Here is a 27366-nt window from a genome sequence, read left to right as displayed (position 1 = left end):
GGCTTTTATATGAAATCTTCCAATTTTTAAATGCTAGCAACTAATTCAAATATTTTAAAACACTACTGGCAGAAAAACACAATTGTGGGACCAAGTTGAGTCATAGACTGCCTGCTTGTTATTCTTACAGTTTTTATTAGAGTTTCACTTTAATTCAGCATTCTGACTTCAAGAAGCCAGTGAGAATGCTGCCTAGAATATGTAGGATATGTTTGGCCAATATGATTAGAAAACGATTTTGATATTAATGTAAATAAGTGTAAGGCTGAAAATGATACTTTGAGAAATGTGCACTCCAGATCCTGATTCAGAAAGATTTGCACTGGTATAATTGATTAAAAACAAGTCAGACTATCATTTCTTGACCTAAAAATAATAAAAGGGGAGGGTGATTATAAATATCTGACAATTAAATTTCCAGCAACATAATACCAATAGAAGATACGAATACTAATGCATGAAAAGCAGCAAATCCTGTTAAAAATCTATTTACAAACCATACCAGAGCTATCACTAGCTATTTGAAGGCTAGAGGCAGGGGGTGGGATTGAGGGAGGATTCAGATGTCCCATATTTTTACTTTAATTGGGTGATGGATTATTTTCCATGCTGACTTCAGTGCTTACTACACAACCATGAAAATATGTTCGTGCCTCATCCTCTTAGGCTGGGATTTCACAAAGGCCCCATCAACCCTGAACCACATACTTAAGTAGATGTTAAGTTTTCTTCAGTTTAAGGAAATGTTTTAAGTATTTATTTAAGTTACGGATTTGCCTGAGTGAAGTGCACAAGTATTTTGGTAATACTGCTTTGAACAATCACTCCTGGCAGAGATGACAAGAGCAATGTCATCTAGTGACTTAGTTGAAGAAGGAATGGGGCCAAGATTGGGGGAGGGGCAGAGGTTTTACCCTGAGGCCACCAGCTTCTGTCAGCCAGCCAGCATGTTTTCCTCTCTTTGTTTTAGCACCAAACCTGGCACCTACCCTGATTCAGCCTGACCTGCCTCCTCACATAAACTTCTGTAATTCCTGTGGGCCCCAGAGAAGATGCCACTGTGGTCTTCTTTTTCTAAATTATTTTAAATTCTGTCTCAACACATATGCTGGTTGCAGATAACCATTTCCCAGCCTGTGTGACACAGAACAGTAAGTGTTCTATATGAAAATGCTGCTGTGCAAAAATTGGTTTGGGAAATCCTGCCTAGTACACACTCCTTGAGGGCCTCACCTTGCCTGTTGGTGATGTAAAGCCCTGAGGAGCTCTTCAGTGAGAAGGGAGGCCTTTGTTCAGCCCACTGCTTCTCAAGTTTATTGAGCACTAGTTATCTCTGATCTTGAACACTGGCTCACATGCTGTGAAGCTCTGGAGCACACATCTGGAAACACAAATATTGACAAGGGCAATGCCATTGAAAGCTTCTGAACTGGGGAATGGCAGCCAAACCTGGCTTTAGACAAGGAAATGGATGCAATGGAAGGAGGATTAAGAGACATTACATAATCATTAGAGTTTAGTGACTAGCTAGATATGCAGATGAGGGATAAGGGAAATAAAAAATGAGTACCTGGTCCTTGATTTTATTATCCTGGTGGATGATGATTTACTAACATAATGATAAAGTCATGTGGAATTGTGTTGAGAAAGAAAAATGAGCTTTGGTTGATTTGTTTGTTATTTAGGGCTTAGAAAGAAATTTGTGGGTGAGATTTTTAATTGTTGACTGTTAGTGCTTTCTAATGCAAGCCTCCCATGATAGCATTTGTCAAATTACCTTCTCTAAACTCTGTAAAAGCAAAGAAGTTGTTTTCGTTTTATGACTATCAAATATTTAGTGCAAGATCTGTATCCATTGACAGAACAAATACACAAATGGTCGCAAGTGTTATATGGTTGCAAACAGAAAATGGTCTTAGCTGAATGAACGGGAATAAAGAGAGAAGGTGGAGGTAGCCTGTGACCTTAGGAAGGACTGAATAGCAGGCCCTCATAAGCCCAGGAAGGAGCAGGGTGCTTAAACTACAATTGCAGGGTCCAGGCGAGTCTTTGGTATAAATCCAGGTGTTTTCTTCCTTTATGTCATTCTTCTGAAAGTTTAAGTTAAGCAAAAAGGATCTTTTTTTTGTCCAGGTGTGGTCAGGACACTTATTTTATGTCCTCTAGAAGGTGAAGGGGTACAGGATTCAGTTACAACAATAAAGAAAAAGATATTAAGTACCATGCCTAAGTTAACTCAGCTTTTTTCTCCCCATACATCAGAAACTCAGCTCTTGTACAAGGACTCAGCCTTGGCAATGGGCACAGGAAACCAAAGAGCAGAGGGGGACAATGCTGAAGATCAGGCATTTTTGAAAGGGCTGGTTTTCCAGGGTTGACTTCTGTTTTTTGTAGCTACACTCAAAGCAAAAGGAACTATATGTATAAAGAATCTGAATATTCATAGTAAACCCAGATCATATCAGTTAGATGTAATGCGTGGGTGTGAAACAGTGCTAAATTCTTTCAATGCTCTGTTTACAAACCATGTCAAGGGCAAGGTCATCTAGCAAGAAGGTGCAGCTATTTCCTTCTGCAATGAAATCTAGCTGGGAACAGGGAGTGAGAATCACGAAGCATCTGAAAGAGGTGGAGAAAGAGATGCTCTAGTGTAAGATTTTCTTTTCCAGTCAGCACTTGAGGTTTAAAAAGAAAAAGAAATAGCTTATTTTCTCAGCCAGATCATTATTTGGTCTGCAGAATGGATGATACAAGTTGTTTTACTTAAAAACATAGAAATTTGGGGATGAAAAAGACTTTAGGACACAGAGGGCCGTTTTGCCCAAGGTTCCTCAGGCGTCAGTGAGTAGACTGATTTCCTGAATGTAGGCCTCCCGACTGCCAACCAATGCTCTTCTCACCTGAACACAGATGCTCTCTGCCCAGAACAGGAAGAGGACTTGCCCATGGCAGTCTCCACTCAGCACTTATGGGAACAGAGAGATAAGAAGTGACCACAAAACTGGTTTCTGAATGCCAACCAAAGCAAAAGGGATGCCAATTTTAAATGCTGCCAAAGGCCTTTAATACCTCTAGGTAACAGATCTCCTTCCCGATCTATGACACCCTTGCAAAATGTAACACAGTCAGAATAAATGTCTCCTTGTCAGTGTACTTTAAACCTTGCAGTGGTCTTGGAAAGTTGTGAGGAGGGAGAAGGATAAGACAAAGCAGAATGAAAAGCAATGCCCTTTTCTCCTGTTTGAAACATTGAATTGATAATTATAATGTTGGTATTTGCCACATGCCAGTAGGAAATGCAGTGCAGTTCAGACATAAAGACGATACTGTTTATTGCTTGGGGAATTTACAGTCCTGCTTAGGCAGAAAAGTAACCATGAAAAGATAAAAAAGCATATGATATTGGTTAAGTCTTGGCTTTCTTAACTTCCTTGGCATTTGGGTCTTTTGTGTGGGATGGAGGGAGAGGCCAGAAATAGTGTAATTAGAAGCTTTTGTAGTTGTACACAGTGGGATTGAAAAATGAAATGGCCAGTGTTGCAAGATCCAGTGAGCACAAAGAGGTCAGTTGTGGAAGGATGGGGTGTGCATGGGAGGAGGGTTATTTAACCTAATTATCCACATCCAAGCTAAGAGGGTCTTCTGGACACTTCCTTTATTTTTGGAATGTCCTTTCCCTCTCAATGCCACTTGCAAAGCAGCTAGTGCCCTTCTTGTGCCCTCACCTTCTCCCTCTGATGCACAGAGAACAAACACTAGACCTGTTTGCAACCCCTTTTACACACTGTAGCAGCCCCACTTAGATCACTTCCTGTGCACAATTAAACTTAGGGCTGACTTCATCGACATTGTATTATATTCCAGGCACTGTGCTAAGCACTTTATAAATATACTCTTATTAAGCCTCACAGTGTTCAATGGAGTACCCACTATAGTTATCCTTATTTTGCAGATGACAAAACTCAGGTTCAGAGAGGTTGAGCAACTTGTCCAAAGGCCTCCAGCAAGTAAGTGGGAAGGCCAGGAATCAAAACACGGTGATCATTCCCACAATGGCAAACACCATACTCCCAACTTTATCTTTCACACCATTACAATGCCATTCCTCTCTCTAATTCTTTGGGGCTTTGCCTTGGTGGCCAGCGTGCCTATTGTGATGTGCTAAGTTATTGAAGACTCTCATGGCTTTGTTTTTTTTGTGTGTGTGTGTGTTTTTCCCCCAGGCAAGCAATAGCTGTGTATTAATAGGGATAGCCCAGAATAAGAACAGATAGCCAGACTCACAGACTAATTCTGATAGTGGGATTTTGAGGCAAATAGAAAAGTGAGAGAGAGGACAGACTTTAAGGCCAGTAGCTCTGAGGTTCTTGCGAACAAGGGGTTATCAACTTGGCTTTCAAGAGGAGCTAAGCCTGGTCTGAAGTGAACTTGCAGCGCCTTTGGGGCCTGAAAGCTGTCATCAAAGAAATATTGAGGGAGAATAATTTGCAGTAAAATTTGGATCTGAGATTTTCAAGCGGGAGTGAATTTTTCCTCCTTGTCCACCCTCCAGAGAATTTTGGCCATTGCTGAAGACTGTGTTGGTTGTCATAGCAAGGGGTGTGGGAGGGGAGGGTTACTGGGAGTCAAGGCCAGGGATGTTGCTAAACATCTGCAATACACAGGACAAACCCCTGCGTGGCTGATTCAAAATGTCAATAGTGCCAGGTTTGAGAAAACCTGATTTAGATAATAACGGAGACAAGTATGACCAGCGTTACAAAGTCCAAGTAAGAAATGGCCAATGAAGAAGAAATGAAGTGAAATTGAAGGATGGGTGGGATATAACTGAAGCCAAGTTTTCTACGACTGGTTTCACTCCAGGGTTATCTCTTGGGTCCCCCAAACAGTCAGGGTGATATGGCTGTTTAGTTCATTCGGCCCAATTGTATATCCATAAGGAAAGAAATTATTTGATTTTCTAAATATGATTTCATTCTAATATACAAAACAATTTGCATTGGAAGGTGGTGACCCACAGGAAACTATAACTATCTGACTCTCTGCCTGAGAAAACTATCGGGTGAACTAGCTTCCAGGTTGTTTTTTAAAGTGTGGTCCATGTCGCATCTTCAGATAAGTTATGTGGATGTTTGTAACAAAGGGTAGTTATTAGACATTGGGTGATATTCATATTGACAGATTACAGAACCCCCTATGAGACCTACTGAGGAGTTGGAATGGGCCCAGGAATCAGTCACTTCAACAGCATTCCCGTGTGAAGATCTGCTTTGGGAGTTCTTACCAAGTCCTACCATGTTCAGGGCCTGGCTTAGATCTCTGTGCCTATATGAACTCCTCCTTGACCTAGACCTCATGTTCTTTATTGGTATTCTCCTCTTCACCCTTAGTCTCTGCCTTCTGGTATTTCTATGGATTGTTTTGTCTGTACCACCATCTCCCACACGGACTTTGGGACTGATCTCGCTGTCACTGATACCTGGCCCTGGCCCAGGACCAAGAAATGTTTGGCAGAGAATCAGAGCCTTTCTGCATTGGCTTCTATTCTAATAAGCCAGATTAAATAGATACTGGTATCCTTTGCAGAGCTACCCAATTCTCATTTCCTGTTGTTTTAGTCCCTCTGGTTTGCTGGTGAGATGCAGAACAAATAGTGAGAGGTTAATGCATCCTTTAATTGGGAACTTGGAGCTACCACACATCACAAGGTCAAGAATTTGCCAAAACCGGTTTGGCTCAGTGGTAGATCATCGGTCTGCGGGCTGAAAGGTCCTGGGTTTGATTCCAGTCAAGGACATGTACCTTGGTTGCGGGCACATCCCCCAGTGGGGGGTGTGCAAGAGGCAGCTGGTCGATGTTTCTCTCTCATAGATGTTTCTAGCTCTCTATCTCTCTCTGTTCCTCTCTGTAAAAAATCAATAAAATATATATTTAAGCCGGGACCGGTTTGGCTCAGTGGATAGAGCGTCGGCCTGCGGACTGAAGGGTCCTGGGTTCGATTCCGGTCAAGGGCATGTACCTTGGTTGCAGACACATCCCCCAGTGGGGGATGTGCAAGAGGCAGCTGGTCGATGTTTCTCTCTCATCGACGTTTCTAACTCTCTGTCTCTCTCAATTCCTCTCGGTGTAAAATCAATAAAATATATATATTTTTTAAAATCAATAAAATATATATTAAAAAAAGGTCAAGAATTTACTGCAAGTGCTCACAGCTGAACAAGAAAAATCCAACAATTAATTCTCTGCAAAGCACACAAAAAATTTTTTTTTATTGAAAAGCCAAATCCCATTCATTATTTTCTAATTTCTACAGTGCAAGTCATTATACATTTAAATCAGAGTATATTCACTTGTCTCCTCTGTCACCTTACAAGATCCGAATGTATTATGACGCCATTAAAGAAATGGTTTGGGGGCAGACTGGCTGCACAGATTTCCGCTAGTCTAACAGATCCACTAGCCAACAGTTATTGGTCTGAATAATGTTTGCATCTTGCTCAGGATTTGGTATTTACATGACAATTTGTTCCCTCATTAAAATTGCTTAGGTGAGAACCTTTCATTGCCCTTCCCTGGTAAAGACACATCTTTCTGTAGTAAAAAGCCCATAAGACTAAAACCTATGTAATGCCAATGCCATATAAATTACAAACTTTTCTTTTGGAGCTTCACGGATATGAAAGACCTTGGTTTCCTCATAACTCTTGAGTACAGTGTCATTTTCAAGGTAGTTATTAGACATTTGGTGACATTTGTATTGACAGCAATAATTAACAACTGGAATGAATACAGGAGGACGATTTGGGGTGCTTAATTTATTTCAAAAGAAGGAACTCTCCTCTGTAGTTAACTTTGCCAGCAGTGAGGAGCTGGTATGGGATCCCAGCCAGCCAGCAGAGAAGATGCATATGTCTCTTGGGGAAAATGATTATGGGCAATTGTCCCTCAATGATCAAAGGTAATACCATTGATTCAAAGTCCCTCAGCTCCCATCTTTTGGGAGGCTATATTTGTGTGCCTTCATCTGGTTATTGGTGAACTTATCTGCCTCAACCTAGAAAGTTTAGTCTTCAGTAAAAAATAAATCAGTGACTTTCAACCTTTTTCATCCAATGGCACACAAAAACTAAATTACTAAATTTCTGCAGCACACAAATAACGTATTTTTTGGTGTGCCACAGACAAAAAACACACACAAAAACTAGGTATAATTTTGATTCGTTCACACTAGACAGCTATTGTTGTGTTGGCTGTTGTCATTTATTTTTTAATTTGACAATCTAAGAGAAAAATAGTCAGTTCCACTGACTAAATAGTCAGGTACTGCATGTTTGAAAAATTCTTGTGGCTTGAGAATTATGTTGCTTTGGGTTTGACTATGTTTAATGGGAAAAGAATACTATATTCTAGGTGAAATTTTAGCTGTGTTGCTTTTTTAAAGGGCCTTAACAATCCAGGTTGTATTTGTTTGTATGAAACACAAGCTTAGAATATCATATAATAGCTGTCTATTTTTGTTGTAATTGGGTGTTGTTAGGTCCTGGCTCTGAGTATGGTAGGGGGAATGGAATGAAAGGGAAGTCTCTGTTAGAATGAACATTTGCCTCTCCTAGGGATTTCCCACTTTGCACCAGACCAAGCTAAAGCTGGCTTCTTGAAGATGGTTGGATACCTTTGCCATTGGTAGCAAGAACTTCAAATGGGTGATGCATTCCTATCTCATCAGGAAATTGAGAAAAGGGAAAACACTAAAATCACTGTTCCTCATTTACTAAATATTGCATTAAGACACTTATTGGCAAGATGTATGAGTATCTGCGAGCTACAAGGTTTTTCCCAATGAAAGTCTGTGGCCAATGATAAAGTTGAAAAGAAGAAAGTCTGCCCCTTCACAGATGCTAATGATTCTATGAAAGGTTCACTAAATTCTGTAAGAAATTAGTTTTTTAACCTCCGCCCCCCTCATTAAACCCTGATTAAATGGAAATTCTTATTCCAGAGACTTATTTAAATTCAATAATATAAACAAATATCATTACACCTTCATACATGTTTGAAGGGCTATGAATGGAATACCATAAATCATTTTAATGCATTAGATCACTTAGGCCTATCACATACACACATACACAATAAGAACACAAAGACACACATCACAAACAGTACATAACATATACTCATGCACATAATTGAAATCTGTTTCTATTTTTGGCATTTTGGCATTCTCCCTCAGTGCAATTTAGATTGCATGGTCCTTTCTTTTCCATGAAATTTAGAAGTATGTTTTACTAAAAGTCATGCTATTTGAATTTGCTGTTAGTGAACAGGAAAAACTCCACACTTAGACATAGGAGGGTTTGTGGTGTTCATTTAATCTCCCCTACAGAGGTCTGAGGCTCTCTCAGTCTGTTCAGCGCAGACTTTCCTAGCAGGAAGTACTGAGGCTCAGTGCTGCTAACTTGAAGAGCACTTCTGCCTGGGGCCAGGTTCAGGAGAGACCACAGTGAAGGAGGAAGTAGCCGCTGTGCTTTACTTCCCCTAAACGAGGTACCGTGGGAGCTGAACTTGGAGATGCACCATGGACCAGCTTGGTTTTCCCCAGGAAACAAAGGCTGGGCAGCATGCAAACCCTCTGGCAAAAGGGAATCTATTGGAAATGGAAGAGGAGAAAAAAAAAATGAGTTACTTAGACATATTCTATCAGTGAAGAAGTAGCTGTAGTATATCCTGAAAAACTCAACTGGTAAAATAAACTGGAATAAGGAGAAGACTGAATGAAGAGGTGGTAAAGAAAGCAGTGGAAATGAACAGGAAGTGTTTTACCAGTTGCTCAAATTAGGTTTTGTGGATTCAGTTACAACGTCACGTTAGTTATCTAAGTCTTAACCACCAAGTTTTCAGTTACTCTGCATCTCTAATGGTACTTTTTGGATAATTTTTATCCATTGTCAAGGAAATGCATGTTTCTATCCTTTGGTTTCTTAGATTAAAGGTGGATGCCATTTGCTGATGTTACAGCCTATTGAATTGTTGTATAAACATATTTAAACATTTTAGAGATTACCTTCTCATAACTGTTGCTTTGCCTTATTGCCTTTGTATTTCTATATTTGGTTATGTCTCTACCATTCTTCATCTTCCAAATTTGTCTGTTTGGTTCTGCTGTCCAGCCCCACAACTAGCATTCTGTGTCTCAACTTTAATTTACTGCTCAGTTTTTCCAGGTTGCTTTTTATCAGCCACAATTCTATTTCCTCTTACTCATTTCTTAGCCCTATGGCAACCTGCATCCCACCGCCATGCTCATTGAAACGACCCTCAAAAGCCATGTTTGTCTTCACTTACACCATCTTGGTACATTCTTGATGTTAAAAATATTCTTAAGAGATAAGCACCAAAGCTGAACTGTTGTCTAGAATAAGATTGTGTAAGAGACAGTTTTCTAAAGGTGCCCCCCTCCCAGACTCTCTGGTTGTTTAATAAAACACTAATCTTAGAACTGCTGTGAAGGGGCTTTGTAGATGTTAATTACTTATCAAATGGCCTTAAGATATAGAAATTATCCTGTATTATCTGGGTACAACTAATCGAATCACATGAGGCCTTAACAGCCAAGACTTTTCTCTGGTTAGACTAGGTGCAGCAGCAAGAGAGGTTTAAGAGAGATGAGGCAGAAAGAAAAGTCAGAGAGATTCCACCTGTTGCTTCTGGCTTAGAAAGATGAGCACAGAAAGCCGGCAGCCTTTGGAAACTGATAATGACCCCTGGCTGACAGACAGCCATGAACTGGGGACCTCAGTCCAAAAACTGCAAGGAATTAATTCTGTCAACAACACACTTGGATTTCAGCCTCAAGAAGAGACTTGGCTGAAATACATTGTACCTGGATTTCTGACCCATGAGTCTATGAGAAAATAAATGGGTGCTGATTTTAGCTGCTAAATGTGTGCCACTCTGTTACAGCAGCAATAGAAAAGTAATGCAGAGTAGCAGAACCTTTTCTTAAATGTCTGACTTCTTAGCACTCAGATTCCTATTTCTTCTTCCCATCTTCACTAACTTCCAAACAACCAAACTCTCATCTATTGAAAATTGATAACTTAATTCCTCTGTCTGGACACCATGGGACCAAAACTTGACATATAGATATATATGTGTGTGTGTGTGTGTGTGTGTGTGTGTGTGTGTGTGTATTTTGTATGTATATGTATATGCATATGGTATAGGTGTGTCTATACATTGATTATATACCTAGGTAGACCTAGTAAATACCAGTCATATTCAATAAATAAAAGTTTACATTATAGGTACATATAGGAATCTTAGCTATTATATAAACATACACACAATATATATCTTTCCTCAATGCCAGGTACTAACATTATTTCACAACAGCCCCATAAGTTACAACTAATTGCTTCATTGTAGATATAAGAAACAGGCAGGCAGAGGTAACTTTCTGGCAGTCATCTAATAGATGGCTGAAGAGGCTTCCAACATAGATATGTCTGAATCCAAGACTGCAAAGTTCTTAGTTTTCACCTTGCTTATCTCTCACACTGAATCTTTTTGGACATCCTTGGGTCCTACTTGGATCTCAGCCCAGATGCCACGCACCACCTTCCTTAAATTCTCCTCCCCAGTGCATCTGGACGCTGCACTGCCCTGGTAGATTTCCCCTTTATCTCTAGGCCTCTCAGTTTCATAAATGCCTTCCATCTGTCATATGTAAAAGAATTTCAAGACTGTATTCAAGGAGACTTGACTTGGGGTGATGAATACACAATACAATATCCAGATGATGTATTATAGAATTGTCAACCTGAAACTTATGTAATGTTATTAACCAATGTCACTCCAATAAATTCAATAACAAGGTAAAAAGTAAAAGGAAAAAAAAACTGTATTCTCAATTCCATACTACTCTGTTCTCCATAAGTTTTATTATTTTTGGACTTTAAATTTTAACTGTTTTGATGGTTTTCAGCCTCACATCTATAAACCTGACTCTTTCCTGAGCTCGAGGCACACATATAACAATGGTGCTAGACATGCCCATTTGTCTTCTTCTTGTTCTGATGCCCAATAAGTCTCTAATTCAGCATTAGCAGGAAAACAAGTCCTTTCTTCTGACCTTCCTGTGTTCCTCAGTCATATTATCTGCTTTCTTGATGGCCAAACTCCTAAACCTGCTGACATCTGTGAACCTCTCTTCTGGTTAAGGGCATGAGCTGTGAACCTGGACTGCCTGGTTTAGATCCCAGATGTGCTAATTACTTGATCTGGAACTTTGGGCCAGTTGCATCCCTTCTCAGGACCCAAGAAACTTCCTCTATAAAACTGGGCTGCTGATCACAATAATAATACCTATCTCACAGGATTGTTGCATGGCTGAAATAAGGTACTGTAAACCTTAGACCAGCACCCATCACCTAGTATCTGCTCAGTAAATTTCAGCAATTCTTTTCCATTTAGTTGCCAAGTCTTTATGGGTAATCTCCCTGAAATCTGTCTTTGTTGCCAAGTTTTCTGCCCTCCACCACTCTATGCTCACACCTGGACTAATGCAAACTGTCTATGGATCACATTCTTCCAAATCCAGCCTGCATATAGCTACCAAATGCATCTCCCAAAGCCACTAATTTAATTGTAATTTTAAAAAATCCTCCAGGGGTCTCCCATGGCTTTCAGGATACAGTGGAAACATTCATTATCTCAGCATTCAGTCCTCCATGAACTGGCCCTGACTTCTCTTTTCTAATAGTTTCTACCTCTTCTCTCTTATTCAATCCTTGGATTTAGACAGGCTGAACTTCCAATTTTTTCTTAAACATCCTGTTTTGGAGTGCCTCTTAGCTTTTGTAACAACTAATAATTATGCTTACTATGTACCATGCAATGTGATGAAATTTTTAAAAGGGCCATCTCATTTATTTTCAAACTTTCTGAGGTGGCTACCATGCTATCCCTATTTTACAGAAGAGGGAACTTACTCTTAGAGACAGTGAGTGATTGGCTGAAAGACACACTGTCAGGAAGTGGTGGACCTAGGATTTGGCCCAAGATGACTGCAGATCCTACAATTTTAATGTGTCTATCTTATGCCTTTTCTGCACTACATTCCCCTTCCCTAGAGTATCTTTTACCCTTTTTTCATCTACTTCACTCTCATCTAATAATTAGGTTCTACCTTTACTATAAAGCTTTCCCAGACTAGTTCAAATTCTAGAACTCCTCTGCGGGTTCAAGCTTCTTAGGGCTAGAAAGGATGTTATGTACTTCTTATGAAGCCCAGCAATGCCTTGAATATAGTACTTCATTAATTCTGACTATTTATTGGTATCAAAATTTCTTTTCTAATGAACTTCTCAGTGATTGCTTGTGGTTTAGCCACAAGGAATTTCTCTTTATTTTCCATTCTTGCCCAATGTTATAGTTAAGTTTTTTGATTGCCAACATATTTCTGAACTTGAAAGGGAATTTGTTGGAATGGTGTGGGGTATAATAGGATGCTGGATAAATAGGCTTGGTCTGAAATCAAGGAAGGCAAAGCTCAATAGAGTTCTCCAACAGTGCCATCCAGGGAACACCACTTCATGTTGCTGGATCTTCCTTTCCTTTGCATTGATGGCTATCTGACAACCCCATATGTTGCCTGACAATGCCCCCCTTTGCCAGTATTTAAGGGGCTGCAATAAAAGTTAATCCAGGGGAGAAATGAGTCATTTTCATATTGCAGAAGTCACAGAGTGGGAGGGGCTGCAGATAAAGAAACATGGCGCCTAAAGAGGAATAGAGGAGAGACTAGATGCAAATAATAGAAAGAGAGGAAGTCATTTTAAGAGTTGCTCAAGATTTTTAATATAGTATTCATTCTAAAACTTCTGAATCTTCTAAAACTCTGAGTTATGAATTTACAGTACCTTGGGCATGAGGGTCCTCAGATGAACTTCGACATTTGTGACATACACTTGCATGTACACTTTTTGATATTTACAATTTTCTGGGGAACCCATAGTTTTTATTAGATTCTCAAACGGACCCACAGTCCAAAAGGGATTGTAAAATACTATTTGCAGCTACTGTCTAACACTAGGAAATTAGGTGACTCAGAGTTTATAATCCTATATAATAAAAGCCTAATATACTAAATGTCCCATCAACTGGTTGGCCGTTCAACCAATCAAAACATAATATGTTAATGATATGCTAAGAGAGCTCAACTGCTCACTATGATGTGCACTCACCCCCAGGGGGCAGACAGTCTACCAGTTGACCAGTCGCTATGATGTGCACTGACCACCAAGAATCAGATGCTCCAATCAGTAGGTTAGCTTGCTGCTGAGGTCTGGTAGATTCAAACTGAGTGAGATGGGCTGTTAGATGGGCAAGACACACCCCATTGCCCTCCCACGATCCCTTCCCAGCTGGCCAACCTCCCCCATTCCTCCATGGCCTAATCGTGTACTGGTGGGGTCTTTCAGCCTGGCCTGTGCCTCTCACAATCTGGGACCTTTTGGGGAATGTCAGAGAGCTGGTTTCAGTCCAATCCCCCAGGCCAGGCCAAGGGACTCCACTGGTACACACATTCCTGCACTGAGCCTCTAATATCATATAATGAAAAACAAGTAAATCTGAAAATTCAGTATATACTCTAATATACCTGCTCATGGAACAAATGTGAAAGTTATTTAGAGGGTGAGATCTTTTTAGGGTAAAGACATACAGTGGAATTCCCGAATATTGAATGACCCTGGATCAAAGGGCTTTTGCTCTGTGGAATTCCTGGTTGCTTCCTTGAGCCAGTTAAGATTAATGATATAGTTTGCCCCTCCAGGTGCTGTTTTTATAGCATCTTGCTATTTTTCTCGTGGCTTTTGAAAGAGGCTTCCTCAATCTCTTTTTCCATTTTTCTCTATGGCAAAAAAAAAAAAAAAAAGCAAGGGAGGATCGTCAGAAGTATTTAGGGGAGGAGCTACAGTTTTAAAATGATGGTCAGGGAGGCTTTCTGAGGAAGAAACATCTGAATAAAGACCTGAAAGAAATTAGCAACAGGCCCAGCATCTCTGGGACCATTTACTTCTGCTTTGCAAGTTGGAATCATGTATGGCAGCCTCCCTGCACCTCCACTGTTCAACATGCTGAGCATTAGGAAGAAAAAACAGGCTCTGGAACAAAAGCCTCTGCACCAACCACAACTTGCTTACTCATTTTCTCTCCTCTGTTGGCTGCCCCTTTCCCCCTGTAGCCTGAATCCTCCTTCCAGGCAGGACATGAGCGAAATTTGTGGGCTAGTTAACAGCCTTGTTATTTTTCTTTCTTAAAGTTCAAAATTCCCAGAACATTGAGAACCTCTTACACAGAAATTGTTCTCCTGGTTAAGCTTCTTGCTTCTATTCACATTACACATCATACAGTGCTCTGTACAAAGGTGCCCTCCACTGACCCTCCCTGATTTAATAGCGAGCACACTTCATAGGATTCTTTCCTCAAGACTCACCTCCTAGAAGAGCTGGTGGGAGTTTCTTCTACCAAGCTAGTCATGGAGATCAGTCCTCAGTGGAAATATTCCTTAAACTATCTTTATAACCTACATTGTGCTTCATGGACAAGAAAAGGTTTCTCCAGCACTCACATCCAGCTGGTGAGCTCCAATAAACAGAATCTTGAGAAACTGAATAGCTGTCTCATATAACCGGGCATTTTAGAATCAACCTTTTAAAGTTTAGTCAATTATTTCCTAGTCCTGCGGTCTCGAAATATTTATCTCATGCATCTCATAGGAAAATATTGACTATACTCCCATATTCTATGTTTATTTATAAATTATATAGTTCTTATCATAACTAATCTTTCAAAACACAATATGCATATGGGACAAGATTCATTGTTAAGCACAATCAATGTAAACTCCCATTTATTTTTTCTTTTTTTTAATATATATTTTATTGATTTTTTACCGAGAGGAAGGAAGAGAGATAGAGAGTTAGAAACATCGATGAGAGAGAAACATGAATCAGCTGCCTCCTGCAATCTCCCCCCCCCCCCCTCCACTGGGGATGTGCTCACAACTAAGGTACTTGCCCTTGACCGGAATCGAACCTGGGACCTTTCAGTCTGCAGGCTAACGCTCTATCCATTGAGCCAAATTGGTTTTGGCCCCATTTATTTTTTCATTAAACTTAATTATATACTGTTCTAATCACTGAAAGACACAGTGAATGAAGCAGACTCTACTCTCATGGAGCATAAAGTCTAATAGAAGACATATCATAATTTGAATAATAAGTAAAATATACAGCAGTGTGTCATGCTTGCTAAGTGCTATGAAGAAAAATAAAACAGGAAGGAGCATTTTGGTGGGTTTGAGGGAAGAGTTGCACTTTTACACAACCCCAGAGAAAATGAGCAAAACTCTAAAGATTAGGGAATTAACTATTTGAACCCTTATGACCATTTGGCATAGAAAATCAAGGCATTTTTACCATTCGGTAAAAATCAAGGAGAAATTTAGATAAACAATATAAATTCAATTCTAATATTTTCTTCTTGTTCCCTAATTGTCTTCGGCAAATCTCTAGGAAAACTACTAATTTAACTACATTTTCATGAGCAACTGCCTTAAACAGATGTCTCAGATCTCAGGTGTATTATTATAGTTTACCTTTGGATCTAGCCAGACTGATATAGTTTGGATGGCCATTTAAGTGGCAGACACAGACCCTTACAGTAAATTAGCTCTTTGATTCAATCTTGATTTTGGTTCCATGGGTGGATTTACAGCATCTGGTTTATTCCACTATGAGTGGTTCTCTTAGATGCCCAAAGTCCCCTTGTGTTGTTGTCTTGCTCTAAAGCAGGTGACTAAGAATACTTGCATAGAAACCTAGCTGAACAGCTGGGAGTTAGTTACTTACAGGAAGCGGTAACTTGTCGGTTTTCTTTTCCTTTTGGGTGAGTTATGTTAATGTAGCATGAGCATTTCCCTTTTTATCAGAGAAGAAAAAATCCTTAGGCCTGGTGAGGCTTCAGAAGAAAGAGATTTGACAAAAATTAACATTTTTTAAATATTTTGCGAATCAAATGACAGCAATACAATGAGCTTCCGAGGAAAGGTTTTCAAACGGGAGCCCAGTGAATTTTGGAAGAAGAGACGGACAGTGAGAAGAGTAAATCAAGAAGAAATCCACAGGCTTGGTTCTGTAGGTATCCAAATGTCGCTGTTTGCTTTTAAGTTTTATGTCAATACTTAAAAAAAAAAAAAAAAAAAGATTATCTCTGGGGTGGTATTCTAATATAAACTGTGGGCAAAGTCTTAGACATAATCAATTTTTCAGTTTGGCTTATAAATATCTTCTGATTATCATTATTTTAAAACATATTGATAGACAATTTAAGTACCTAAGATATTACTAGACTATTTGGAATATTGGAATTTCTACTATTAATATTTTAAAACATATTGTAGAGGATTTAAATAGTTAAAATATTACTAAAAAATTGTCTCTTTAAAAAGCCTACAAGTGCCTTGATGAAAAAGCCAGTTGATCACTTGTATATAGTTGTGTTTTAAAAAAATACTACTCTGTATTTTATCACATTATTATTTGTTTTAGAATTCTTAGAACAATGCAAAAGGTGAAAGAAAATGTAAATAAGTATTCGATTACATAAGTCAGGGAAGAAAGGAGAAATTAAGGTTAAAAAGATGTGGTTTGCTTACTGTTAACATGTTTCTGCCTTTTTATTGTCTTCAAACAAAATGAGGGCTCCGGAAATGTGTGTTTATTGTAGAATTCACGATGCCTATCTGTTAGAACAATTGGCAGCTGAGTAGTGGAGGCCTGCAGTGAGCCACATGTAATGTATATGAAAAATGGCTGACAACATGATTGGGAGTTCTTCCTACAGAGATGTTCATTCTACAGGGTGTTCAAATCTTGCTTGCTTTCTTCAGGGTGGGGGTTCTTCACCTGAGCACTGCTGTTATTTGGGGTCTGAGATTTCTTTGTTGTGCCAGGCTCTCTGCATTGTAGATATTTAGTAACATCCCTGGCCTCCATGCACTAGATCTAGTGGCAAACTCTTCCCACTTGTGACAAAAAGGTCTCTAATATTTTCAGATGTCCCCGGGGACGGGGAGAGTGATGTCCCCAGTTGAGAACCACTAGGGGTAAATATACTTTTTGTTCATATAAGCATCTAGAAACAGAGAAGCCTTTAAAAAAAAATTGTGTAAATGATTATATAATGATGTTTTATGAATAGTCATTTAATGAATATGAATAGTCAAACTAATGAATAGTCATCCCTTGTTGGGCTGAAATCAGGAACCAGAATACTGTATCTTAAGTAACAGTGGTTCTCTGTATGCTTACCGTCTATATCGTGGCAATGTGAGTAGATAGAATTTACCAGACATGTGGCTCAAAGGCTGGGTCTGTGTTGTTGGTTGATTGGTTCCTCGGTAATTTCCTCAGTTCTAAATGTCTTGCATTGGGAAACACAGGCAAGTGAGCACCTTGATCTTTATCCCCTGGGATACACCTGGGTCTTTCCAGGCAGCATTTCACAACTGGAATATTCAGAGTCCTGAACCTAACCTCTTGGTCTCCATTGACCCAAAATGAGTGTCCAGTTGTGTCTTCTCTCCTGGCTCCATAAGAGCTTCATCAGTTGTTTACCACCAGCTTGTTAAAAAGGATAAGTATTTGAAAAACTTATTTGGTTTCAGAACATTTAACCTTTAGACCAGTCCAAAAAAGAGCACCATAATTTCCTCACTGCCTTTCAGTGGAATTTAGAAGTTCCGTGCGTTATGTCACCGTGAGATTTACTTCTTCTTGTGTTCACTGAAGAACAACACACAAGAGAGGAAGAGAGGAACAGACCTATCTCATACAGACCATACATACAGTTTGGCAACTGTACAGTCCCTTGTGTCTCCACGTATAATGAAGCTAATCACTCTATGAATTATCTTAATTGAATTTGAAGGTATTACTACTAAGCACTATGGGAAAAGCAGCCAGTAAGGGCTGTGTTTTCCCACAGCATTCAGTAGCAATGCATTCACATTTAATTAAGATCATTCATACAGTGATTAGCTTTCTTCTGTGGAAGGCACTAAGGACTTTCCTACTGCTGTTGCCTGCTTGGAGTCTTTGTAAGAGGCTTATCTCCTTTCACAGGTTGTCTCTTCTGTAGCATAAGGGATTGCTCAATCCATCCATAGTATTATCCTGAGATGTGGGTTTCACTTCCGGGGAAAAAAAAAAAAAAAAAGAAAAAAAAAAAAAAAAAAAAAAAAAAAGCTAATCCAAGAAAGTGAACCATATAATTGGAGCCCTAGGGGGTTATTATATCTCACATTCTGGCCTAAAATCTAGATGACCTTGTGCAGATTGCTTAATGTCACTCTGAGCCTCAGTTTCCTCTTTCATAATAGTACCTGCCCTATCTTAAGATTACTTACTGGAATTCAAGTTGGTTTTGTGCATTCTGAACATAATTTGAACTCTATCAAAGTTATGTGTTATGTAGTATTAATAAAGCCAAGTAGAATATTTAAGTTTCCAAGACAAGGGAAGTGGAATATAATTATAGAGAGATTGCCTTTCCAGTGACTGCAACAAATGAAGTCATTAAGAGGTGACACCTTCTCCTGTGAACCTTTTTCAATGACAGGGCTACTGAGTAGACACAATTCTGAATTGCATCAAACTGAGTGCTCAAGGCCCCAGACTGCTCTGTGTTGATGGGATTTGCCTTAGAAAGACCATGTTTTTTTTTCCCGCCCCACTTAAGCCCAGCTGAACTAAAACCCACTCCAAGCTCTTTTGGAATTTCTACAACACAACCATCTAAACTTTCTAAAGGTTAAACCAACATCCTTTGACTGGCTTCAAAGATGGCTTGATAGGGGATAATGAAAAAGCAAGTCACGTGCCGAAACCGGTTTGGCTCAGTGGTAGAGCATCGGTCTGCGGACTGAAAGGTCCCAGGTTTGATTCTGGTCAAGGGCATGTACATTGGTTGCAGGCACATCCCCTGTAGCGGGTGTGCAAGAGGCAGCTGGTCGATGTTTCTCTCTCATAGACATTTCTAGCTCTCTATCTCTCTCCCTTCCTCTCTGTAAAAAATCAATAAAATATTTTTAAAAAAGAAAAAAAGAAAAAGCAAGTCACATGAGTAAATGACCAACAAAGGAAGATGAGGCTTAAAGTTTGTTTAGAGAGTAACATAATAAATTCTTTTGAATTTTTGGATATACTCCTACATTGTAGTGAAAAAAAGAAATAATGATTCTTGGAGATGATTATTATAGATTATCTGTTTTTATAATGATCATATGAATTTTGAACTCTACAGATGATTTCTTGCAAAAAGGCAAATTTAGAAATGTTTATTTTCTTAGTAATCTAGAATGTTTAGATGTTTGTGACTTCCTGAAAGTATACAATTCAAACTTGATACTCTCTTGACCTAGATTGACAATTTTGTCTATTTCGTTTTCTGCAAATGCTTTAGAAGCTGTTTAACTGTATTGTAAATTTTAAATTTTAATTGATTTGGAAGTTTCCCTTATGAATCCAATTTTCATGTGTATTGTCTAAGAAATGTCTTTGGTACTTTAATTCACTTATCACAGAGTGCATTTGCATTATAAGAAAAGTTCAAGGAAAAATGAAACATATTAGATCAAGTAGAACTACTCTTAAATTTTGAAATGCATGAGGTATTCTGTAGTTAGAAATTTTTTTTAACTGTCTTCTTTTTTTTTTTAATCCAAATCATTCAGAATGATCTCTAGTACATAGGAAGTCAATAAGAATGATAGTTTCCTTCCTACATTACAAGTCTTAATTTGGAAAGATTAAGTACACGATTAAGTTGAATTATTTTATCAATCATCTGTACTATCAGAAAAATAAATGTTTGATATTTTTAAGTTTTTTTCTGTCTTATAGGTCTTAAATCTGCAGGTCTTGAAAATTTTGGAATAAGCATAAAAATTCTTGCTCCCCTCTTTAGTAATAGCATATTAGCACTTTAATAGAAAATTAAAAACTATAGATAGATGATCTGATCTGAATGTCTTTACCATACATCTCATATACATCATTTTATGATATGTATCTTTCAAATCTATTTTTTAAATCTATTTTTATTTATTTCAGAGAAGAAGGGGGAGGGAGAGAGAAATAGAAAATCAATGATAAGAGAGAATTGTTGATTGGCTGCCTCCTGTACACCCCACACTGGGGATCAAGCCCTCAACCTGGACATGTGCCCTGACCAGAAATCGAATACATGACCTCCCGTTCATGGGTGGAACCTCAACCACTGAGCTATGCTGGCCCAGCTCAAATCTATTTTTTATCCTTTATTCTTCCTTGTTAAGGTGAACAGCCTCCCTCCCTGGTCATCTGGGCTTCCTTACTTTACTGTTACTGTTTGTTTTATATAAACATTCTCAATTGCTTATTTAAGCTATTTTATAATGTGCCAGTGGAAGCACAGGATGGGGTCATAGGATGGCTGCTGCAGGAAACAATGAAATGAGCCTGAATGAGGTTTGAAACGGTGGAAATTAGGGATGAAAGCTACAAATGAACAGGTTGTAAAATACAAAGAAGCAGGAGTAAAATCAATCTGAACCACAGAAATGGAGAAGTGTAAGCTGAAACTTTATCTGGCCTAAGAGTTGAGGCCCCATCAGAGGACTCAGGGTAAGGCCTGAGCAAGAGGGAGGAGCCAGCTCAGGTGCCACGTAGCTGCAGAGAAAGGATGCTTTCCAAATGGACTCAGGAGGGACACCTGCAACTTAACCAAGAATGAATTCACTTTCCTCAAGAGTGACTGCTCAGAGAGGAAGAAGAGATGAGCCAGGAGAGAAGAAGGTGGGGGATAATTGCCTTTCCAAGCAGAATTAACTCCATGAAGGTGTCCTTTTTTTATTTAATTAAATTATTATCTCTGTACATATATCATTGCCTCCCCCTCCCATATATGCCCTCCCTCCCCAGAGTTTTGTGTCCATTGGTTGTACTTATATGCATGTATACAAGTCCATGAAGGTGTCCTTTACAACTCTCTGAGCAGGAGGTCAACCATTTGTCAGAACAGGGAATGCCACAGTATACAGGAAGTAGTAACATCATCATCTCAACAACTCTTTTTTTATTTCCTAGATGGTGGCAGTGGAAGAAAACTTTCTGTATTTACAGATTCCCTCAATTAGAGGCAATTTCCATTGTGGTTTTTGCCACAGACGTTATCTGACATTTACTATATGATTCATTTTCTTGGTCTCCCTTACCCTCTTATACATATTTTTTGTTCTTTGTCCTGAGCCCTGCCTTCCATAAAGTGACCAGGGACCTCACACCTAGATTTTTAATCTCCTTCCCTGCAGAACTCACAAAGGGAATAGGAATAGTCCTCAAAACTACAGCTCTGTTTCAGCATCTTCACTCAGGGGGAAAAAAAAAAAAGAAAAAAAGAAGAGAAAAGGCTTTGGTGTTGTCTATTCCTGAAAGAACAAGATCTTTGCTGGTGGAGTGGAGTGGGGAGTGGAGTGGACCACAGGCTTCCTGCTGAGCTGGATTGAAATAACAATTCTTCATCAACTTGTTCAGCAAGTCCTCAGTATCCAGGTCGCTTCATCTGTAAAATAAAGCAATTATTATCTTTTTGAGGCTTGATATGATAGGAGAAATTTGATCATGGTAGTAGTTGTAGAAAAAGAATAATTATTATTAGCATATATGGGGTAAATCAGAAAAATGGGTTTTCATTATTAGTATGAAATTATTCTGTGTAATTATGTTACTTAGAAGATGAGTGTATTTTAATGTAACAAAAATAGCAAATGTGACTCTTACAATGAAAATGGCACAATAAAGGAAAAGGATTTGGGGCCAGCAATGGCTTAGAGATGCCTGGTTGATCATATACTACAGGGGGCTGCCAGTACAACCTGGCTTCTCCTGGGAGAAAAAATTATAGTATGTGGAATGTCAGCTCTGACAGTAAGTATGGAAATAACTTTTTTCTTTGCCCCCCAATTATTCTGTTATCATAGGAGAAGGATAAGTTAGGCTTAGTGGTGCATTAGAGATAGGGATGCACTGAGTTTATCACCTTAGAAAACCAAGCAGGTACTAACGTACCCAGGATTTGTGATGCCTGATGTATGTTTTATAGAATGAGATGACATTGGAATTCATTAACAATACATGCATTTACTGAACCTAAATTCCTGAACTTGAAGGAGTCATCGGCTACAAGAGATACTTCTTTAAGACCATTCAAATCCAAATAAAGACAAGTTGAAGAGATAATAGTCCCATATTATAGGTGCTGTTCCTTGTATTATATTTTCTTAGATTTCTTTAGCTGCCAGCAGAAGAAATCCACTCAGATAAATAATCACAGTCCAGATAAGAGAACAGAGGGAAGATTGGAGAGACAGGCTGGGAAAGAAGAGGGATGGACGTAGAACATCTCAGGGCAGTGGAAATGGGTGGTCTTGGTGTTTGGGACTAATGGGAAATCATGTGGCCTTTTCGTATCTCTCCATTCAAGATCCAGAGTTCTGGAGGAAAGTGTTGAATGGGCCTCACTGGGGTCACATGTCCCTGACCACAGAAAAGCAGGACCCTTTTCACTGTCAGACATTGCAAGACTGCTCCTTATAGGGATAGGGAGAGAATTAAGTCACCAGAAGGAAAGTAAATGCTAATAGTTAATAAATACATACATAAACATATACATACAGTATAGATGTTACATAAGCCAAAAGACAACAAAAGTTCACTAAACATATTCAGTTCAATGAATATAAAAATAATAAAGGAAATAAAAGAATGATCTGACTCTTGCTATGGGAAGATTTATTAAAAACATAGGTACATGTTCCTGACATATCTGTTTGCATTCATGTATGTGGTATTTATGTATATGTATATACATAAACACTCCCCTCACACTTGACCTGTTAGTGAAAGTTTATTTGTGTGACTGTTGATACTAAAATAGTATCAGAGTTTATGCCAGTGACAGCTTTTATCACAGTCTTCATACAAATTAATCTAAAATTCCCAGCAGTTCGCTCCAAGGCATTAATTTCCCTGGTGTCAGGCAGACTTGTATTTGGGTTGTGATGTATTTTTAATGACATCTATTATCTTTCAAGCGTTTCTAGAAAACTAAATCAGACATACAATTTAATTTGATTTGGATATTCTTGGATATTTTCTACTTCTTTATAAGTTCTGGTATTAGATGAAAAAATAGCCATTTTTACTTACTTTTAATTGTAATTTGTTATAATGTAACACATAGATATTGGTGTGCTCTTAAAAGCTGTACATGGTCAAATTTCCTTAAAAAAAAAAAGATTCCAAAGGTCTGAATTCAACTTGGAAGTATATATCTTTTATTATAGATAGTATAAATTTGTTGGTCACCTTGATTTTCCTAAATGAAATAGACTATTCTTATTTTTCTATCAACCATGTTTATGTTGACTATGATGATTAATCATTTTTATATATTTGCAAAAGGCTTTATAATTTACCAAGTTTAACTGGGTTTATTTTACTGAAATGGACTAAGAAATCAACTACTTGATTTCTTCTGAGATCTATGTCCTTTTTTGTTACCAAGGGAACCATTTCCAAATTCGACTTAATCTGAGCTGTCCCAGCTGTGGAATTCCTAACTTTGATTTAGCTAGTGTTTTTCCATTCTCACGAAACTCAGTTGGTCAAAACAGAGAGAAGGTTACAGGGTCAACATAAGATGGCTTATTCTTTACTTAATCGTTTCCTTTTTGGTAAGAAAAGCTAGTCTTGTTTTCTGAAGCGCCAACATTTGAGAAGTTGTCCAGTGGAACTCCCTTTGATGAAAGGATGAATTAAATCTGTCACAGGACCACGAGTTGACAGCTATGGCTGTGAATCCAGCTGCATGGTCTCTCTCCAATTTTCTCATTTCTTTTAAACACAAATAGTGTGGAAGTTGTTTCTGTTTCAACTGCATTAAGGCCAAAGGGGCCTGGATTGAATTAAAGTCTAAAAAATCCATATGTCATTTAGATCTTTTATTTCCTCTAAGAAAATTAACCAGCTATCTTGATAATGCAGAAATTAGTTACCAGCTGTGTTATTTCCAATATGTTTTGGAGATCTCAAGATTGGAATTCTTTTTAGGGTCTCTCTAAAGATCCCCCTGGATCCTTATTCTTAGCTATATGCTTGTCTGTGTGCCAAGATGTCAAGAGGATATTTAAAGAATTAACATTGGTCCTATGTATTTGTCCTATGGTAATTGTTTTGTTTGGTTTGTTTTTCTGAGTCATTAGCCAGGATGCAAAGTTTTGTAAGATGAAGAAAGCATTTCAAGATACAGGATTAATTGTGTTATGAATATTCAAGTTAGAATAAAATTTCAGATATCCAAAAATGGCAAGAGTGATTAAGGAAGTCCAAATTGGCATCACAGAATATATTGCATGTTGCAGAAAAATATAAACTCCTCAAAAATAGGGGGGGGGGGAATCTCTTTTCATAATAAATATTTCTTGAAAAGATCAGGTTTTCTGAAAAGGAGAGCAACTATTTCAGATTAACAAATTAAAAAGACCTTAATGATGAGAAACCAAAGCCTTATTCCCTAATTACATTTAAAATTTAGAACATAAACATATGGGCCCCAAACACAAGAGATTTGCTATATAGATTATTCTTCATTCCTTATCACATCAAACCATTTCCCTGGTGAGTCCTTAGTGATCCTGTTAACTAACCTTTCCTAACAAGCTTGACCTGCATGTGTGTAGTTAAGAGCTACAGAAACAGATTTTAAGTATCTACAACTTGACTGTTATCTAGATACTTATATTTGCACAGCTAATAAATTTAATATTAAACCAATGCTAAATTTAATCTTTTTTTGAATCTAGAGGTGTAAATACATAAAAATATTTCTTAGGCTTTTTCTCAAGGAGAAAAAAAGTAGAATTTCAAAGTCACTTTTATTCTTCTTTCTATTTGTGGGGGACAGAGAAGCCCCAACCTGATTCAGGAGATCCATGGAGGAGCCACTGACCTTTAATCTTTTACTAGAGGCCCAGTTCATGGATTTGTGCACAATGAAAGGAAATTAATTAGAAGAAATATATTAGAGGCTCGGGAAGGATCATGGGCTGGCTGCAGAGCATGTTCATCCCATCTCACCCAGCAATCTCACCCCATCCCAATTGCTAGAGCCCAGTAGCAAGCTAACCTACTGGCTAGAGCATCTGCCCCCTGATGGTCAGTGCATGTCATAGCAACTGGTCAAATGATCAGACAGCATGTTAGGCTTTTATTATATAGGATTTTAAAATTTCAGTACTTTTCCTCTTGTTATTCTCTTGCCTCAACAGAATCATTAGTTATTAAAATTTGTTTCTTTGTTTGTTTAAATTAAATTTAAATGAAAACTATATAAGCATGGAGCACAATTCTTGGTACATGAAGAAATTAGTGTAATTAGTTCAATTGGCTGGTTAATTTGACTTGGTTTTGGTGTATGTTTTGGGATAAAACTTATGAGGTGCTTTCAATTATTTTCCAGTAAAGGCAAATCTATATTTGTCTGGAATGTGTTTGGTGGTTCAAATACTCCATTTCCTTGATCCTTATAACAGCACTGCCATAAGCAGCAAATTGCCCTTTTTAAAAAATATATATTTTATTGATTTTTTACAGAGAGGAAGAGATAGGGATAGAGAGTTAGAAACATCGATGAGAGAGAATCATTGATCAGCTGCCTCTTGCACACCCACACATGCCCTTGACCAGAATTGAACCCAGGACCCTTCAGTCCGTAAGCCGACGCTCTATCCACTGAGCCAAACCGGTTTCGGCAGTAAATTGCCCCTTGACTCATTGGACTCAACCTCACTAAGTCCAATTTGAATAACTTGTCCAAATTATGCAGCTGGTAGGTAAAAAAGATCCTAACTCCCAAATATAGATTCTGACTTGGAATCCTTTGTGACAGTGACTGGTACACAGAGGTGTTTAAGTGATTTATCAGATTTTTATGGTGCTCTACAGAACTAAAATGCTTTAGTAAATACATTGCTAATTGTTCTTCCCTTTTTTGCTGACATTAGTTTCTAGTACACATACATAATCTGTAATTTTTCCCTCAGTCTCCTTCCCCTGGTGTTTATGTATCATTTTTTTAATTACTTGAAGATATTAATGGTTGAACTTGCATATGAAGTCCCCACTGGGATTTTCTAGGTTCCTTCTCTGGTGGATTTTCAAAGGGTAAATAGTTTTACAATTCAATGATTTCCCAGTGTTTCCAGGGAGGCATGATAACTTGAAAAACAAAGTTCATTTTTTTTCCATGATAAAAACAATCCATGTTCATTATAGAAAATGTGAACATTCAAAATAGCAAAGTTCTAAATGTCATCATCCCATCCAAATATAATAACTGATAATATTTGGATCTATGTCTCTATTATTTTTTCTTTATGTTTGTAAAATCTTGCACAGTTATTCTGGTTTGCAATATTTAGTTCCACTTTTATTCAACAATAATACATAAGCAATTTTGCTTGTTATTACAAACTTCAAAAACTTAGTTTTAATTGTCATGTATATTTCTTAGCAAGGATGTACCATAATTTTCTAATCATTCCTTATCCTTTATAATTTATTGTTTCCCATTTTTAGCTGACCTTGTCCTTCATTTCTTACTACCCCTTATAGATTATGTATTCCCGATCCAAACTCTAATGTCACAATATGTGTGAATCTAAAAAACAGTGTCAAGATGAACTTGACCTTTATTCCTTCTGAGGTAGTGCCCTTTTATCTTTTCTTTTGTAGCAATGGTTGGTATCTTGATCTAGGACCCCAACCTTCTCACGTTTTCCCACAAGAGCCACTCATACAAAATGTTGTGGATTAATGAACTGTAATGAAGGATGAAGCATTACAAGGAGGAACCATTGCATGTACTATAATTTTTTATTGCTTTATTCCAACCCTACCCTATTTTCAATGCCTTCCCTGACCCCATTATAGCACTAACTTTCTCTCTCTAGTTCACACAGTTCTTTGAAAAATATAAACCACAGGTTTTTGAGCAGCAGTTATGGTGTCTTCTCTTTTTGGATATAGTATCTATCAGCCAGCCTGCCTTTCTTATCTATCTTGGGTTAAGGTGAATATATTTCCCCATCTTGTTACAAAGATAATGTTGCAAAGACAATTTTGTATAAATTTTGGATTATATATGTGATTTAAAAAAAAAATTGAGTCCCAGAAAAGGAATTCCTGCATGAAATTATAT

General features: G+C 38.2%; 1 protein-coding gene across 16 annotated transcripts in view; it reads left to right on the top strand.

Moving 5' to 3' along the window:
• DOCK10 (dedicator of cytokinesis 10) overlaps nt 1-27366 on the top strand; it is a 208645-nt gene that overhangs the window by 52965 nt on the left and 128314 nt on the right. The window contains exon 1 of one of the 16 annotated variants that reach the window (XM_036421670.2): nt 15880-16202. The exons of 14 other annotated variants lie outside the window; for them this stretch is intronic. In XM_036421670.2, coding sequence (XP_036277563.1) covers nt 16098-16202 — 105 coding nt within the window. In that variant the 5' untranslated portion in view covers nt 15880-16097. Of the gene's footprint in view, nt 1-15879; nt 16203-27366 lie in introns of those variants that run through there. One more of the 16 variants, XM_036421671.2, reaches the window with a different exon arrangement.

This window comes from Pipistrellus kuhlii, unplaced genomic scaffold, assembly GCF_014108245.1.
Source record: "Pipistrellus kuhlii isolate mPipKuh1 unplaced genomic scaffold, mPipKuh1.p scaffold_m20_p_7, whole genome shotgun sequence".
NCBI lineage: Eukaryota > Metazoa > Chordata > Mammalia > Chiroptera > Vespertilionidae > Pipistrellus > Pipistrellus kuhlii.
This window is presented reverse-complemented; position numbering and strand designations above follow the sequence as displayed.